This window comes from Schistocerca cancellata, chromosome 4 (genome assembly GCF_023864275.1).
Source record: "Schistocerca cancellata isolate TAMUIC-IGC-003103 chromosome 4, iqSchCanc2.1, whole genome shotgun sequence".
Taxonomy (NCBI): domain Eukaryota; kingdom Metazoa; phylum Arthropoda; class Insecta; order Orthoptera; family Acrididae; genus Schistocerca; species Schistocerca cancellata.
In genome coordinates this window covers 381729041-381743669 of record NC_064629.1, presented here as the reverse complement: position 1 = coordinate 381743669, position 14629 = coordinate 381729041, and the positions used below count along the sequence as shown (strand labels likewise).

Sequence of the window (14629 nt, the reverse complement as noted above, 5' to 3'; positions counted from 1 at the left end):
TAAAAGGGAAACTGGTTTATTACAAAAGGTCTGTTGATGACACAGTCATGTGGTTCAATGGTACAGTAGATGAAATAGAATCGTTTCCAACTGCCATGAGTAACATGCACCCCAATATCAAATTCACTGTTGAGTGTCAGACAGAATTCTCCGTGCAACCCAACACAGTGCAAACTGGCTTACTTCAGGCCCATGTTAAACCACATAAATAGACTTCCCCTTAGTTCATCTGCTAAGGAGAAAGAAATTAATATTATCAAAACTGCAGATAAAAATAAACTGTAAACCACAAATAATTGACAACCTGTACAATAAAATTAAAGATAGTAAATCACCTGCATTAAATTCACCCAGCAGCAGGAAAGGAACTATTTTCGTGCATTCCCTTCCTAGGCACAGTCTCATATCAAATTGCCAATCTTTTCTGAAGGACAGGAGTTCAAATATGTTTCCGCAGCAGTGACACTGTGCAACATAAGATTATCCACAGCACCAAAACCACCAGCCTATGCCTAGAAAAATCGGAAAATTTACAAAATTATTTGTGACAATTACCCTAGCTTTTATCATGAACAGACCAGCAGTAGCTTCAGTACAAGATATCACGAACACATTAATACCTCTAGACTAAAAAATTTAAATAAATCTGCAATAGCCACTCACTTGAATTAATATGGACACTGTGTTTCTAACATTAATGACAACTTAAAGATATTACATACATTTTCTAAACAATTTCCTTGGGCTGTTCACAGAAATCAAACTCAAGCTGCACACCTAACAGTCACACCGCTGCAGTTTGATACTCGTATATAATTGTATAGATATAAATGACCCCGATGAAAAAATGTGTTGCTCTCATCCCACCCTCCAACTTTGTAATTTTATATTTCCTGCAGTTAACTGTATGTTGTTGTGGTCTTCAGTCCTGAGACTGGTTTGATGCAGCTCTCCATGCTACTCTATCCTGTGCAAGCCTCTTCATCTCCCAGTACCTACCGCAACCTACATCCTTCTGAATCTGCTTAGTGTATTCATCTCTTGGTCTCCCTCTACGATTTTTACCCTCCACGCTGCCCTCCAATGCTAAATTTGTGATCCCTTGATGCCTCAAAACATGTCCTACCAACCGATCCCTTCTTCTAGTCAAGTTGTGCCACAAACTTCTCTTCTCCCCAATCCTATTCAATACCTCCTCATTAGTTACGTGATCTACCCACCTTATCTTCAGCATTCTTCTGTAGCACCACATTTCGAAAGCTTCTATTCTCTTCTTGTCCAAACTGGTTATCGTCCATGTTTCACTTCCATACATGGCTACACTCCATACAAATACTTTCAGAAACGACTTCCTGACACTTAAATCTATACTCGATGTTAACAAATTTCTCTTCTTTAGAAACGCTTTCCTTGCCATTGCCAGTCTACATTTTATATCCTCTCTACTTCGACCATCATCAGTTACTTTACTCCCTAAATAGCAAAACTCCTTTACTACTTTAAGTGTCTCATTTCCTAATCTAATCCCCTCAGCATCACCCGATTTAATTTGACTACATTCCATTATCCTCGTTTTGCTTTTGTTGATGTTCATCTTATATCCTCCTTTCAAGACACTGTCCATTCCGTTCAACTGCTCTTCCAAGTCCTTTGCTGTCTCTGACAGAATTACAATGTCATCGGCGAACCTCAAAGTTTTTACTTCTTCTCCATGAATTTTAATACCTACTCCGAATTTTTCTTTTGTTTCCTTTACTGCTTGCTCAATATACAGATTGAAAAACATCGGGGAGAGGCTACAACCCTGTCTCACTCCTTTCCCAACCACTGCTTCCCTTTCATGCCCCTTGACTCTTATAAGTGCCATCTGGTTTCTGTACAAATTGTAAATAGCCTTTCGCTCCCTGTATTTTACCCCTGCCACCTTCAGAATTTGAAAGAGAGTATTCCAGTTAACGTTGTCAAAAGCTTTCTCTAAGTCTACAAATGCTAGAAACGTAGGTTTGCCTTTTCTTAATCTTTCTTCTAAGATAAGTCTTAAGGTTAGTATTGCCTCACGTGTTCCAATATTTCTACGGAATCCAAACTGATCTTCCCCGAGGTCCGCTTCTACCAGTTTTTCCATTCGTCTATTAATAATTCGCGTTAGTATTTTGCAGCTGTGACTTATTAAACTGATAGTTTGGTAATTTTCACATCTGTCAACACCTGCTTTCTTTGGGATTGGAATTATTATATTCTTCTTGAAGTCTTTGGGTATTTCGCCTGTCTCATACATCTTCATCACCAGATGGTAGAGTTTTGTCATGACTGGCTCTCCCAAGGCCATCAGTAGTTCTAATGGAATGTTGTCTACTCCCGGGGCCTTGTTTCGACTCAGGTCTTTCAGTGCTCTGTCAAACTCTTCACGCAGTATCTTATCTCCCATTTCGTCTTCATCTACATCCTCTTCCATTTCCATAATATTGTCCTCAAGTACATCACCCTTGTATAAACCCTCTATATACTCCTTCCACCTTACTGCCTTCCCTTCTTTGCTTAGAACTGGGTTGCCATCTGAGCTCTTGATATTCATACAAGTGGTTCTCTTCTCTCCAAAGGTCTCTTTAATTTTCCTGTAGGCAGTATCTATCTTACCCCTAGTGAGACAAGCCTCTACATCCTTACATTTGTCCTCTAGCCATCCCTGCTTAGCCATTTTGCACTTCCTGTCGATCTCATTTTTGAGACGTTTGTATTCCTTTTTGCCTGCTTCATTTACTGCATTTTTATATTTTCTCCTTTCATCAATTAAATTCAATATTTCTTCTGTTACCCAAGGATTTCTATTAGCCCTCGTCTTTTTACCTACTTGACCTTCTGCTGCCTTCACTACTTCATCCCTCAGAGCTACCCATTCTTCTTCTACTGTATTTCTTTCCCCCATATCTGTCAATTGTCCCCTTATGCTCTCCCTGAAACTCTCTACAACCTCTGGTTCTTTCAGTTTATCCAGGTCCCATCTCCTTAAATTCCCACCTTTTTGCAGTTTCTTCAGTTTCAATCTGCAGTTCATAACCAATAGATTGTGGTCAGAATCCACATCTGCCCTTGGAAATGTCTTAAAATTTAAAACCTGGTTCCTAAATCTCTGTCTTACCATTATATAATCTATCTGATACCTTTTAGTATCTCCAGGATTCTTCCAGGTATACAACCTTCTTTTATGATTCTTGAACCAAGTGTTAGCTATGATTAAGTTAACTGTAACGATAATCAAATGTTGGTATACATAAATGTGTGCACATGTGTGTCTACTTTACAATATGCAATTGGTTGGCTTTGAAGTATTTCATCAATAATTTCCACTGGGGAAAAAAACTACTGAAAGCAATTTGTCGTACAGTCTTTTAATAATAAGTTTACTCTTAGAGTTCAAACATTTTTATGTTATTAACATGTTACATTTTTGCACATTCCACACATCATCATTGGTCTGTTTACATCCTTGGTCAGTATTTAATGAATGGTATCTTTGTATCCTTGCTTAATGGTAATCTTTGCATTGTAAACAATAAACAAAAACCTCTAATGTGAAGCACATGTCTGATGCTCATCACTTATTTTAAGAGTATTATGAAGTGTGCCACAGTAATTTATTTACAATGTATGTGCTGTGTGGTATTCGAGAACTAGAGCTAGAGCTAGAGCTAGGAAACCACATGGACCACAACAAAACAAATTCATCTACTGGAACTTATGTAAGTGAATACAACTATTTTGCATCGTATAGAAGTAATGCTAGCACTTTGGCGTATTTTTATGAATGAAACAACTTATATAAAGTTTCACTAAATACTCAAATATTCTTGTGCAGTTTGGAGCTGACAACATGCTGTTGGTCAAAACATCTGGGTAATGAAAAATATTAGCCATCTGAAGATGGGCATGTTAGCCTAAAAACCAGTTATGACACTAAAATAAAACATTTAAAAAGTATTTGTAGCTGGTTGCATCATTCACAAACTATCATTAATGGCCACAGAGTCCACAAGATGCAACATGTATAAAATAACATTCCTATATTTATCACACTCCCTATATTGATGCAGGATTCGGGATATCCTAAGGGTATCCACTTACTTCCAGTTTTTAGCCTGCAGGTGCCTGCTGCTGCCTCCGTTTTAACCCACAGGTGTAGTGGGAGCATGTCCAGCATGATCTCCATCCCAGCTGTTGGTGTAGTGCTAATTCTGCCTATTGTGGCTAAACAGGCCAGTCTCTGCACCTTGCCATTCTCCTTAACAGCCTCCTCCTTTCCTATATTGTTCCACCATACTGTAGCCCCATAAATTATCACAGATCTTAAGGTCTTATTACAGTGGTGTATATCCAGTACATACTCTTGGGATTTGGACCCCAGTTTTCCCCACTTGCTCTTCGTCTTTTTCCTTGGAACATATTTTATTTATGTGGGCGTCCATGATAGTTTCGCATCCAGGATTATCTTAAGATATTTAAACACCCTCTCTACAGGCATAGTTTCATCGAGAAACTTAAGATTTCAGTCTGCATGCTTCTTCATAAATTTATAAATGGTACTACAACAGTTTTCTTGGGGCTGACTCTTGGATCCTGTTTCTTGCACCAGTTCAATGCACATTGTGGCATAGTTCTAACAGTACTAGCAAATTTACCAAGTATTACTATGACTAAGTCATCTGCGTATCCTTGACAAAAGTAGCCTCTAGTACACAGCTCTTCAATGAGTTCATTCACTACTAGCTTCTACAGTAGTGGGGACAAAACCCCACCTTGTGGACAACCCCTGGTGATGTCGATCGCCATTTTCTCATTCAACATAGTGGCTTCTAACATAATCCCACTGCATATGATGGTATGTGCCATGCTCTTCTGCAGTTATAACAATAGATTCAAAGGCTGATTGCAAAAAGCCTCCTCAACATACAGGAGGATGCAGAGAGCTATTTCATGAAAGTGTAATCATTTTTCCACCTTCCCAACAGGGCGGTGAAGTGCTATTTCACACAATTTGCCTGGTTGATATGCATGTTAGTTTACTGTAGAGAAATCTTGATTAGGCTCCTTTCCATAATGTGCACATTAACCAGTTTTTCTAATGTCTTTATAAGAAAAGAGGACAGACTGATTGGCCTCACATCCTTGGTCTTAGTATGATCATTTCTCCCTTGCTTCAGCATGAAAACAACCCTCACTGTTCTCCAAGCTTTGGGGATGATTCTTGCTGCTAGGCTGACCTTAAATGGCTTACATAGGAATCTAATTAAACACTCTCCTGCCTGTTGCATTAGAGCTGGAAAGATTCCATCTGGGCCTGGTGACTTGAATGGTTTAAACATTCCCACTGCCCACTGATTTTTTAAAATAAACACATTCCTTGGCAGATTCCCAGTTCTCCCATTGATTGACTGTAAATCAGTGCCTCTCAGGAAATGAATCTTGGTCTATGTTGTCTGCCAGCGTGCACTGAGGGAAGTGAGTCTTGAGCAGCAAATCCAGTCTTTCATTCATGTCCTTGTATATTCGCCATCCTCCTTCCTTAGATTTCCTAGATTAGTTGGTATTCTTGTGAGGATTCTGTGAAGTCTGTCACAAGTAGTTGCACCTTCCACTTCCTCTCTGAATACCTTCCAGGATGATAATTTCACTTATTTGTTCATAAGACTGTATTTGGCAATGGTCTCCTGATACTTTGCTCATTATTCTTTCATTCTTGCAAGGTTAAACAGTCTTCTCAACTACTTCCTTTGCAATTCTGTGTTATTACACTATCAAGGTACATTCCTGTTTATGCACTTCTTGGTGATTGGCCAGTGTTCTAAATGTGAAGTCATAATGACAGATGTTATTGTGTCTTACATATTCTCAAAATCTAGTAGATTCCTTATCAAAGCTTTGATTTCCAATAAGTGTGAGTTGAAGGCTTTCCTATAAAGGTCCCAGACCATTTTTATAGGATTCCTGTATGTCATGGTCTGTTTAACATCCATTTGAATCTCAAACATAATATACATGTATTCAGATAAGGATGGCTCCAATGCCACATGCCATTGTTTGACATTGCTACCCATTAGAATGGACCCAAAAGTTATGTCAGTTAGTTCTTCCCTCCTTATGTTCCTGAATGCAGCTTCCCTGCACCTGTTCAGGATCTCCAGTTTACTATTGAATGAAAGATTCAAGAAGGTACTCACTTCTGTTGTTGGTGTTGCTGCTCACCACACCAGGTTGTGGGCATTGGCATCAAAACCTATCGGCAGTTGTTGATTTTGCTGTTAGCAGCTGCCTGCCAGTGTCCTCACTTCCCGGGAAGGAGTAGTACTGTCCTCATAAGGAAGGTAAGCTGAGGTCAGTACAATTTCCCTCACATTGTTCAGTCTGATGATCACCAAGTCCATGGAACAGTAGTCCACCATCAGCATGAATGAAATTCCATTCTTAACAGAAATGCATATTACTGAGTTTTTTAGATTTATAGCATAAATCAACTTACCTCGAGTTTGCCCAAGGAACTTGGTAGCATTCTAGGAAAACACAATGTTTCTACAAAGGACATAACTTACAAAACACGCATGCAACCCATCCTAGACTATTGATCACATGTACGGGACCCATACCAAATATAAATGATAAGAGGTAGAACACATACAAAGAAGAGTGGCATGAATGATCACAGGTTTAAGTTTGTTTGACCCATGAGAGAAAGCTGTCGAGATGTTGAAAGAACCAAAGTGCTGTGGAAGCCTACCTAGAAAGTATCATGAGCCATCTTTAAGTGAGGAATCTAGGAATGTACGTCAACTCTGCCTGTGTAGTGCTCTCATAGATATTGCAAGACAAGATTAGACTAATTACATCTCACACAGAGGCATTTAAGAAATCTTTCTTCCCTTCTTCCATATGTGAATGGAACAGAAAGCAGCTCTAATAGCTGGAACAGTAGGAAGTACCCTCTGTTGTGTAGATTCAGTATCACTTGCAGGTGTAGATGTAGATGTGGAATAAGAAATGTACCTAGCAGAATGAATGATTCAGAACATGCAGGATGCCATCCAAAAATCTGGCGAAAAAGATATTATACTGTTAGGACTACAGGGAAATTATACAGCCAGTGTAGCAATTGGGCGGGGGATGTTTAGGAACTTGTAGTATAGGAGGTGCTATTCTCTGATGTGCTACCCCACTGTGTATTATCATCTGACAGTAAACAGTAAAAATCATATGACTGTGAAATATTTAGTTGGTGATATTAGAGAACATGAACATGTGGTTGCTAAGGCAGGAACCCAGTTGTGATTAATCTCTCACCTTCCCCTACAGATAACTATAGAACATACCTTGAAATTTTGTGTAAAACCTGGCCTCATCTTTGGAGCATTTTGTGAAGATTTTGATGCATTTTCAGGGTTACTGGCTTTTTCTTTTAGTTTCCTTTTCATGGTCAGCCAGATATATTCATACAGTGTGTGCTGTGTGTGTGTGTGAGTGAGTGAGTGAGAGTGTGTGTGTGTGTGTGTGTGTGTGTGTGTGTGTGTGTGTGTGTGTGTGTGGGGGGGGGGGGGGGCGGGGGGACTGAGACTGATTTGAGCATTGTGTAAATTAAGTTTAGTGATTAGGGTAATACGATGTAGACTATTATAAAACATGCAGCTACAGTAATCTCTCTTCCCATTTCTAGGTTCTGAAACTGGTAATGCCATAGCAAACCATCCAGATGTAAGGAAATTAGGTTTCACTGGCAGTACTGGAATTGGCCAAGTTATAATGAAATCATGTGCTGATTCTAACTTGAAGAAAGTATCTCTTGAGCTGGGAGGAAAATCCCCTCTCATTATATTTGATGACTGTGATCTAGACAGAGCAGTTAGAATGGTAAAAATTACATTATGTATTTGTATTATATGTGACTCCACCTATACTAAATAAAATTATAAGAAAATGAATGTTTAGTCTCACTTGATTTTTATGTGTTGCAAAGACTAAGTTACCTCAACTTATTTTCAGGGAATGAGTGGTGTTTTCTTCAACAAGGGTGAGAACTGTATAGCAGCAGGACGTCTATTTGTGGATGCTTCCATTCATGACAAATTTGTTGAAAGGGTAGCTGCAGAGTGCAAAAAAATGGTAAGCATAAGATACCTTTATTTTCAAAACCACAGTGCAAACTCAAAATGTTCCTTTTTCTCTCCTCTTGAGGTTTCAGTGTGTGAAATATGCAGCCTTTGTTCTATTTTATTGTACAAATCATAATCACAGTTTGTGTTGACTCTCAGGTGATGGGAGATCCTTTAAACAGAAGTACTCAACATGGACCACAAAATCACAAAGCCCATCTTGATAAACTGATCGAATATTGTGAACGTGGTGTGAAGGAGGGGGCAACACTTGTGTGTGGAGGAAAGCGAGCTGATCGTCCTGGTCTCTTTTTTGAACCAACGGTATTTACCAATGTGGAAGACCACATGTTTATTGCTCAGGAAGAATCCTTTGGACCTGTTATGGTTATATCGAAGTTTGCTAGTGGGTAAGTTGTCCCATTTAACTAAAGCATACTCTGTTCATATATTTCCTCTGTAGCATCATCTATAAAACATTTAATCTTAGACCAAAAACAGTGTTTCACAGTTACATGAAGAGTGATGTGTGTTACATGTGTTTCAGTAATGCTTGTACAATTACTTGAAAGCTAATACTGGTACAGCAACATAATAGTGTATAGTATGACATCAGATATTTACTCACTACTGCTACTATTACCACCACCACCACCACCACCACCACCACTGCTGCTGCTACTGCTACTACTACTAAATTATAATAGTAGTAGTAGTAGTAGTAGTAGTAGTAGTAGTAGTAGTGATAATAATAATAATAATAATTCATCCTTTTATCATTTTCTGCACATCACTTCAAAGTGATGTACAACACACGAAATTAGAGAATATAGTCTGGGAAATTTTTTTGTCTTAATGATGTGCAAAAACAATGAAAATTGTATATTGTGTATGGAAATACTGCTGGAATGTAAATACTTCAGCAGTGAAGATAACAATTCACCAAATAATAGAGGTGTGGAGTTGCTAAAAGGCAGATAAACTGTTGTGACTCGCCGATCATTCAAAGTGCCGCCGCGCAATTACGTGCATCCTCTACATGTGGCGCTGTCTGCCAGCCATGCAGCAGCTGCGCCACCTAAGCGGCCAGCCAGCCAGCCAGCCAGGCAGCGGCCGCTAGACTTGGACTCAGTGCTCATTCGAATGTTACAGTGTTCACATGTCTTGCTTTGTCAACTTGCTCAGTGACTTATATGTGTTGTGTCGTTTTGAAATATATGTGTTCAACTTGACGTTATAACATAAACAACACTGAGAACTTTGCTAGCTTTCAGACGAATCCTCTTTCAAGCTAGAACGAACACACACACACACACACACACACACACACACACACACACACACACACACAAAGCAGCAGAAGAAACATTCTTCAAATAAAAGACACAGTGAAACACATCACACATATTCTTGAACAAACTACCAGAGCTGTATTTATGTATTTCTCAGTGCTATAAAAATGATTAGATATTAACAAATGTTTCAACTTTCTTAAATGTACATAACATTTGCATAATGTTTTTTATATTTGTGATTTCTGTAGGCAATCCATTACAAATTATTTTTGGTGTATGTAGTATACTTAAGTGTCAGCCTCCATAGCTGAATGGTCAGTGTGGCAGACTGCCATGCAGAGGACTGGGGTTCAATTCCCAGTAGTGCCAGGTAATTCAGCTTGGTAGGAGGACTGGAACAGGGTGCACTGAGCTTCAGGATGCCAATTGGAGAGCTACTTGGCTGAGTAATAGCGGCTCCAGGTCATGAAAACTGACTGGAGAGTGGTGTGCTTACCCCATGCCCCTGCATACCCCATAAATTTGGAATTCTTGACACATGTTCCTGCACAATTCCTTATTGGCAAACCTCTTTTCTTATCCTAGACTTTTCTGTTTTCCTTTACAACTCCATCAACAAGAAAACTAGATATACATATTGTATGTAATGGAAATACTTTTTGTTTTGCCATATGGGCTGGTATTATGACAAGTGGTGAAATGGTGAGGACTGTGGCACTCGGTAGTTGAGAGTGAATCTCAGAATTCTATGAAGTACAAAAATAACAAGAGATCAGGGTGAATGGGGTTGACAATATAAATTGAATTTCAGCAGAACAAATGCTTGCTTCATAAATAAATAAACTGGAGGATAAGATTTGGAATGAGAGAGAGAGAGAGAGAGAGAGAGAGAGAGAGAGAGAGAGAGAGAGAGAGAGAAAGAGAGAGAGAGACCTGTCAAGGAATAGTTGAGTAATAGATAGGCACTTGAACACTTATGTTCATAACTGTGTGTACTATGATGAAATATACAAGAAAGCTGAGCTTCTGTGTTTGGCACTTGTTTAATGCCCATATCTACTGCTCAGTGTTTTCTCTGTATGTTGAATGTTTGTTTTGTTTCATACAGTTGTTTATGTTCCACCCATACACTTCCATTAATGTACTGAAAGCCTTTGTGGGACATCCTAATCAATCATGGAAACACTCTTGGATTATTCATATTTGCAACACTTAGTTGGTGTTCTTAAGTCATTTATGATTAAACACACACACACACACACACACACACACACACACACACACACACACAATCATAGCTATTTCTCTTTAATGCCAGTTTCAACAGAAAATATATGTTAAGGAGAAATGTCTCTAATATCTGTCAAATATTTTATTTCCAAGAGCAGATAGTCAGAGTTTTATACCTGCATGTTCCACCCACTTCTGTGCCAAAGATAGGTTCATTAGAGAGTAATGCAGATCATTTTTCCTTCTAGCTGTGTACTTGGGAGTGTATCGGTTACTCTGAAACTCAGACGGATTGTTGGTAACAAATTTTATAAGTGATTAAATGTGTTGTGAGGCTGTGGTTAGTATTCCCAGATGCTTAAAGAAATGCCTGCAAGATGTCTGTGTATCAACCCCACACTTAATTCTAATTACTTGGTTTTGTGCAATGTGTACTTTTTGCCTAAATGAACAGCTACCCTAGAATATGAATGAAAATATGTGAACTATGTTAACTTATTGACTTCTGTATCCCATAAGTAGGCAGTTATTCTTATGGCAAAAGTAGCTGAACCTGAATGTTTTATCAGGTCTGTTATCTGGTTTTCCCCTTAAAGTTTACCGAGCGAGGTGGCACGGTGGTTAGACAGTGGACTCGCATTTGAGAGGACGACGGTTCAATCCCACACCCGGCCATCCTGATTTAGGTTTTCTGTGATTTCCCTAAATCGCTTCAGGCAAATGCCGGGATGGTTCCTTTCAAAGGGCACGGCCGACTTCCTTCCCCGTCCTTCCCTAATCCAATGAGACCAATGACCTCGCTGTCTGGTCTCCTTCCCCGAAACAACCAACCAACCAACCCTTAAAGTTTCTACCACTGAGCACACCTAATCGTTTATTATTTCTTATTGGTATACTAGGTTAATAGGAGGTGGGATGTTGACGAGAGTAAAAAAGTGGATGTTTTTTCAGAGCTTAAATGTAGCCCATTTATGCAAAAACAGTCAGTAACTTTTACAATAACATCATCTATTATATTCTCTGTTGATGCTGCTTTGCTCTGCTTCACAACAATGCTTGTACCATCTGCAAACAGGACTAATTTTGACTCCTGATTAACATAAAATACCGGATTACTAATGTAAAGTGAGAATAGTCTGACAAAGATTGAGTCTTGATTGATTCCCATTGTAATTTGTCTCCCTGCAGATAATGTGGCATCCCCCTTGCATTATTCAAAAGCCGTAGTGTAACTTTCTGCATTGTGTTTCTAAAATAAGAAATAAATGAGGCATGTGCTGAACTATGTATTCCATAAAAATGCAACCTCTTTAATAGAATATTGTGATTGATGGACTCAAGTGTCTTACATAAGTCACAGAAGGTCCCAACTCGTGACATTTTATCATTTAAACATTTTATTGTGTGTTCAATAAATGTATAAATAACTGGCTCAACAAAGTGGTTCGTTAGAAACCCAAACTGTAATTGTATGAATATTCCATTACTCAAAGGAGACAAAGGGGTAGGGATGGGAGCCACTAGGTCACACATGTTAAAAGTGTATCAGTTATGTTCATAAAGTGAGCATTCAGTATGTCTATGGCCCTGAGGGATGTTTGTCACAGCTAAGGTGATATTCCTGCGTAAAGGGGAGTATATAAAGCAGAATACAAGCCAACATTTTCAGTCGACAGCTTTAGTGGCTATACCATAGTTGTTTCTAAACATGAACCTGGCAATTCAGAATCTTGTCAAGTATAAAGTGTGCATTGTCATTCCCTGTCATGAAATGTGAGAAGGCTGCCAGCATCTGCTCTGAAGTAATAACATTTTAGAATGAAATAATATTACATGGTAAATTGATGATGTTGTGTTGGGATTTAAAGATTATTTGGTAAACTTCATGATGAACAAAGGAGCTGGAAACCATCAGTTGTGGACCATTCTGAGATAGTTGCTTTGCAAAACCCGCTGTCTTTTTATATGAAATACATTCATAAATTGATCAAACTACCAATTGATAATTGGTTGAGTAGATTTCCAAAAATTGTGAACTCACTTGATGCTGAAAATGTTAATAACTTAACACAAAAGACATTTAATTTAATATATTGAGTAAGGTACTGATGTCAGCTGCATTTTGGCACTGAAATAGAATCTAAGGAAGGAAAAAAAAAAACATGAAGGTATAATCTGAATGCGATGGAAATTGGTAGATGTGATGTACATGTACAGACAAATAAATGCTCAAATTATCAGAAAAATTGGTTGACTTATTGAAGAGGAAGAGATTCACAAATTGAGCAAGTCAGACATGTTGGTCCACCTCTGGCCCTTACACAAGCAATTATTCAGCATGGCAGTGGTTGACAGAGTTGTTGGATGTTCTTGTGAGGGATATTGTCCCAAATTCTGTTCTATTAGGTCATCAAAATCCTGAGCTGCTTGGAGGACCCTACTGATAATGCTCCAAATATTCTCAGGTGGGGAGAGATCCGGCAACCTTATTGGCCAAGATAGGGTTTGGCAAGCACGAAGACAAATAGTAGAAGCTCGCAACATGAATGTGTGGGCAGTATTGTGCTGAAATGTAAGCCCAGCATGATGTGCTGTGAAGGGCAACAAAATGAGGCATAGAATATTGTTGATGTGCCACAGTGGTGTAAGGGTGTCATGTATGACAACCAAAGGGGTCCTGCTATGAAATGGTATGGCACCCCAGACCATCACTCCTGGTTGTTGGGCTGTATGATGGGCAACACTCAGGTTTTTATCCCACTGCTGTCCAGTGCATCCCCAGACATGTCTTTGCTGGTCATTGGGGCTCAGTTCAAAGTAGGACTCATCATTGGAAACAATTCTGCTCCAGTCAATGAGATTTCAGGCTGAATGTGCCTGACACCACAGCAGATGGGCTTGTTGGTGTACAGAGGTCAATGATAGTCAGTGCAAGGGGCACAGTAAGCTCATTCCTACTTGTGTGTGCTATCTATTAATGATCCATGTGGTCAGTGAAGCACCAGTTGCATGTTGAATTGATGATGATGAATCTGGGGCTCTGAGTGCCTATCTGACGATTGCTCGGTCATCTCATTCTGTCGTCTCCCTAGATCAGCTGTCTCCTTCTTGACACTGTGTTTGGCCATGTTTCACCTATTCGTGCCAACATCATCAAATAGTGGTATCGCTTCTATTCAAATGCCGAGCGATTCACCGATTACTCCAACCGGCTTCTTTGAGCGCAACTATACAATCTCTCTCAAATACAGACATCTGTGTATATTGTACATGCACCTGTCTGCAAGGTGTAATTACTCTCCAACTGATTATACTGAATGAAATTTGCAAAGAGTTTATGTCCTGGTATCAACATGTCCCCTGTTTTTTATCCTTGCCAGCTGTGCTGTGAAATTGCTCTGCATCATCACACATGCATTTGTCGGCTGCCAAAGAATTGTGCCTGATACCTATATGAGTGCCAGTTTGTGGCCAATTTGCATAACTCACTTGTGGTGTATCATCATTATCCCGTTTTTCATTGTGCAGTGCAATTCAGTGGTGAAAGTTGAAAATTTGTGTCAAACAGGGATTCAAACGTGGATTTTCTGCTTTATGCAAGTGGTCGCTTTAACTGCTTTGGCTATCTGAGCACACTTATCAGCTTACCCAAATTCTCAACTTGTTGCACACTATGAAGTAACATCCCTGTCCATTTGCCTCATTTGCTCACAGCATTTCCTTTATTCCCACAAGGAGTATGGCCCCTATTGTGCATACACATTAAACAATAAAAATCAACATTCTGAGGAGGTATAGATGTCAGCTGCAGTTGCAATGCCCAGTTGTGGCTGACGTTGGTACTTCCCTCAAAATATTGATTTTTACAGCCACTATGTTAAATTTCTGACAGAACAAACACCACACATATAAAATGAGTAGAGTTGGCTCAGGGTTGTTTGTGAGGGATGAAGAATTCCTGTAATCTCC

At 39.2% G+C, this 14629-nt stretch overlaps 1 protein-coding gene across 1 annotated transcript in view; it reads left to right on the top strand.

Moving 5' to 3' along the window:
* LOC126183812 (cytosolic 10-formyltetrahydrofolate dehydrogenase) overlaps positions 1–14629 on the top strand; it is a 149647-nt gene that overhangs the window by 122348 nt on the left and 12670 nt on the right. The window contains exons 12-14 of the mRNA XM_049926060.1: positions 7700–7893; positions 8026–8145; positions 8295–8545. Of these exons, the coding sequence (XP_049782017.1) occupies positions 7700–7893; positions 8026–8145; positions 8295–8545 (565 nt within the window). The remainder of the gene's footprint in view (positions 1–7699; positions 7894–8025; positions 8146–8294; positions 8546–14629) is intronic.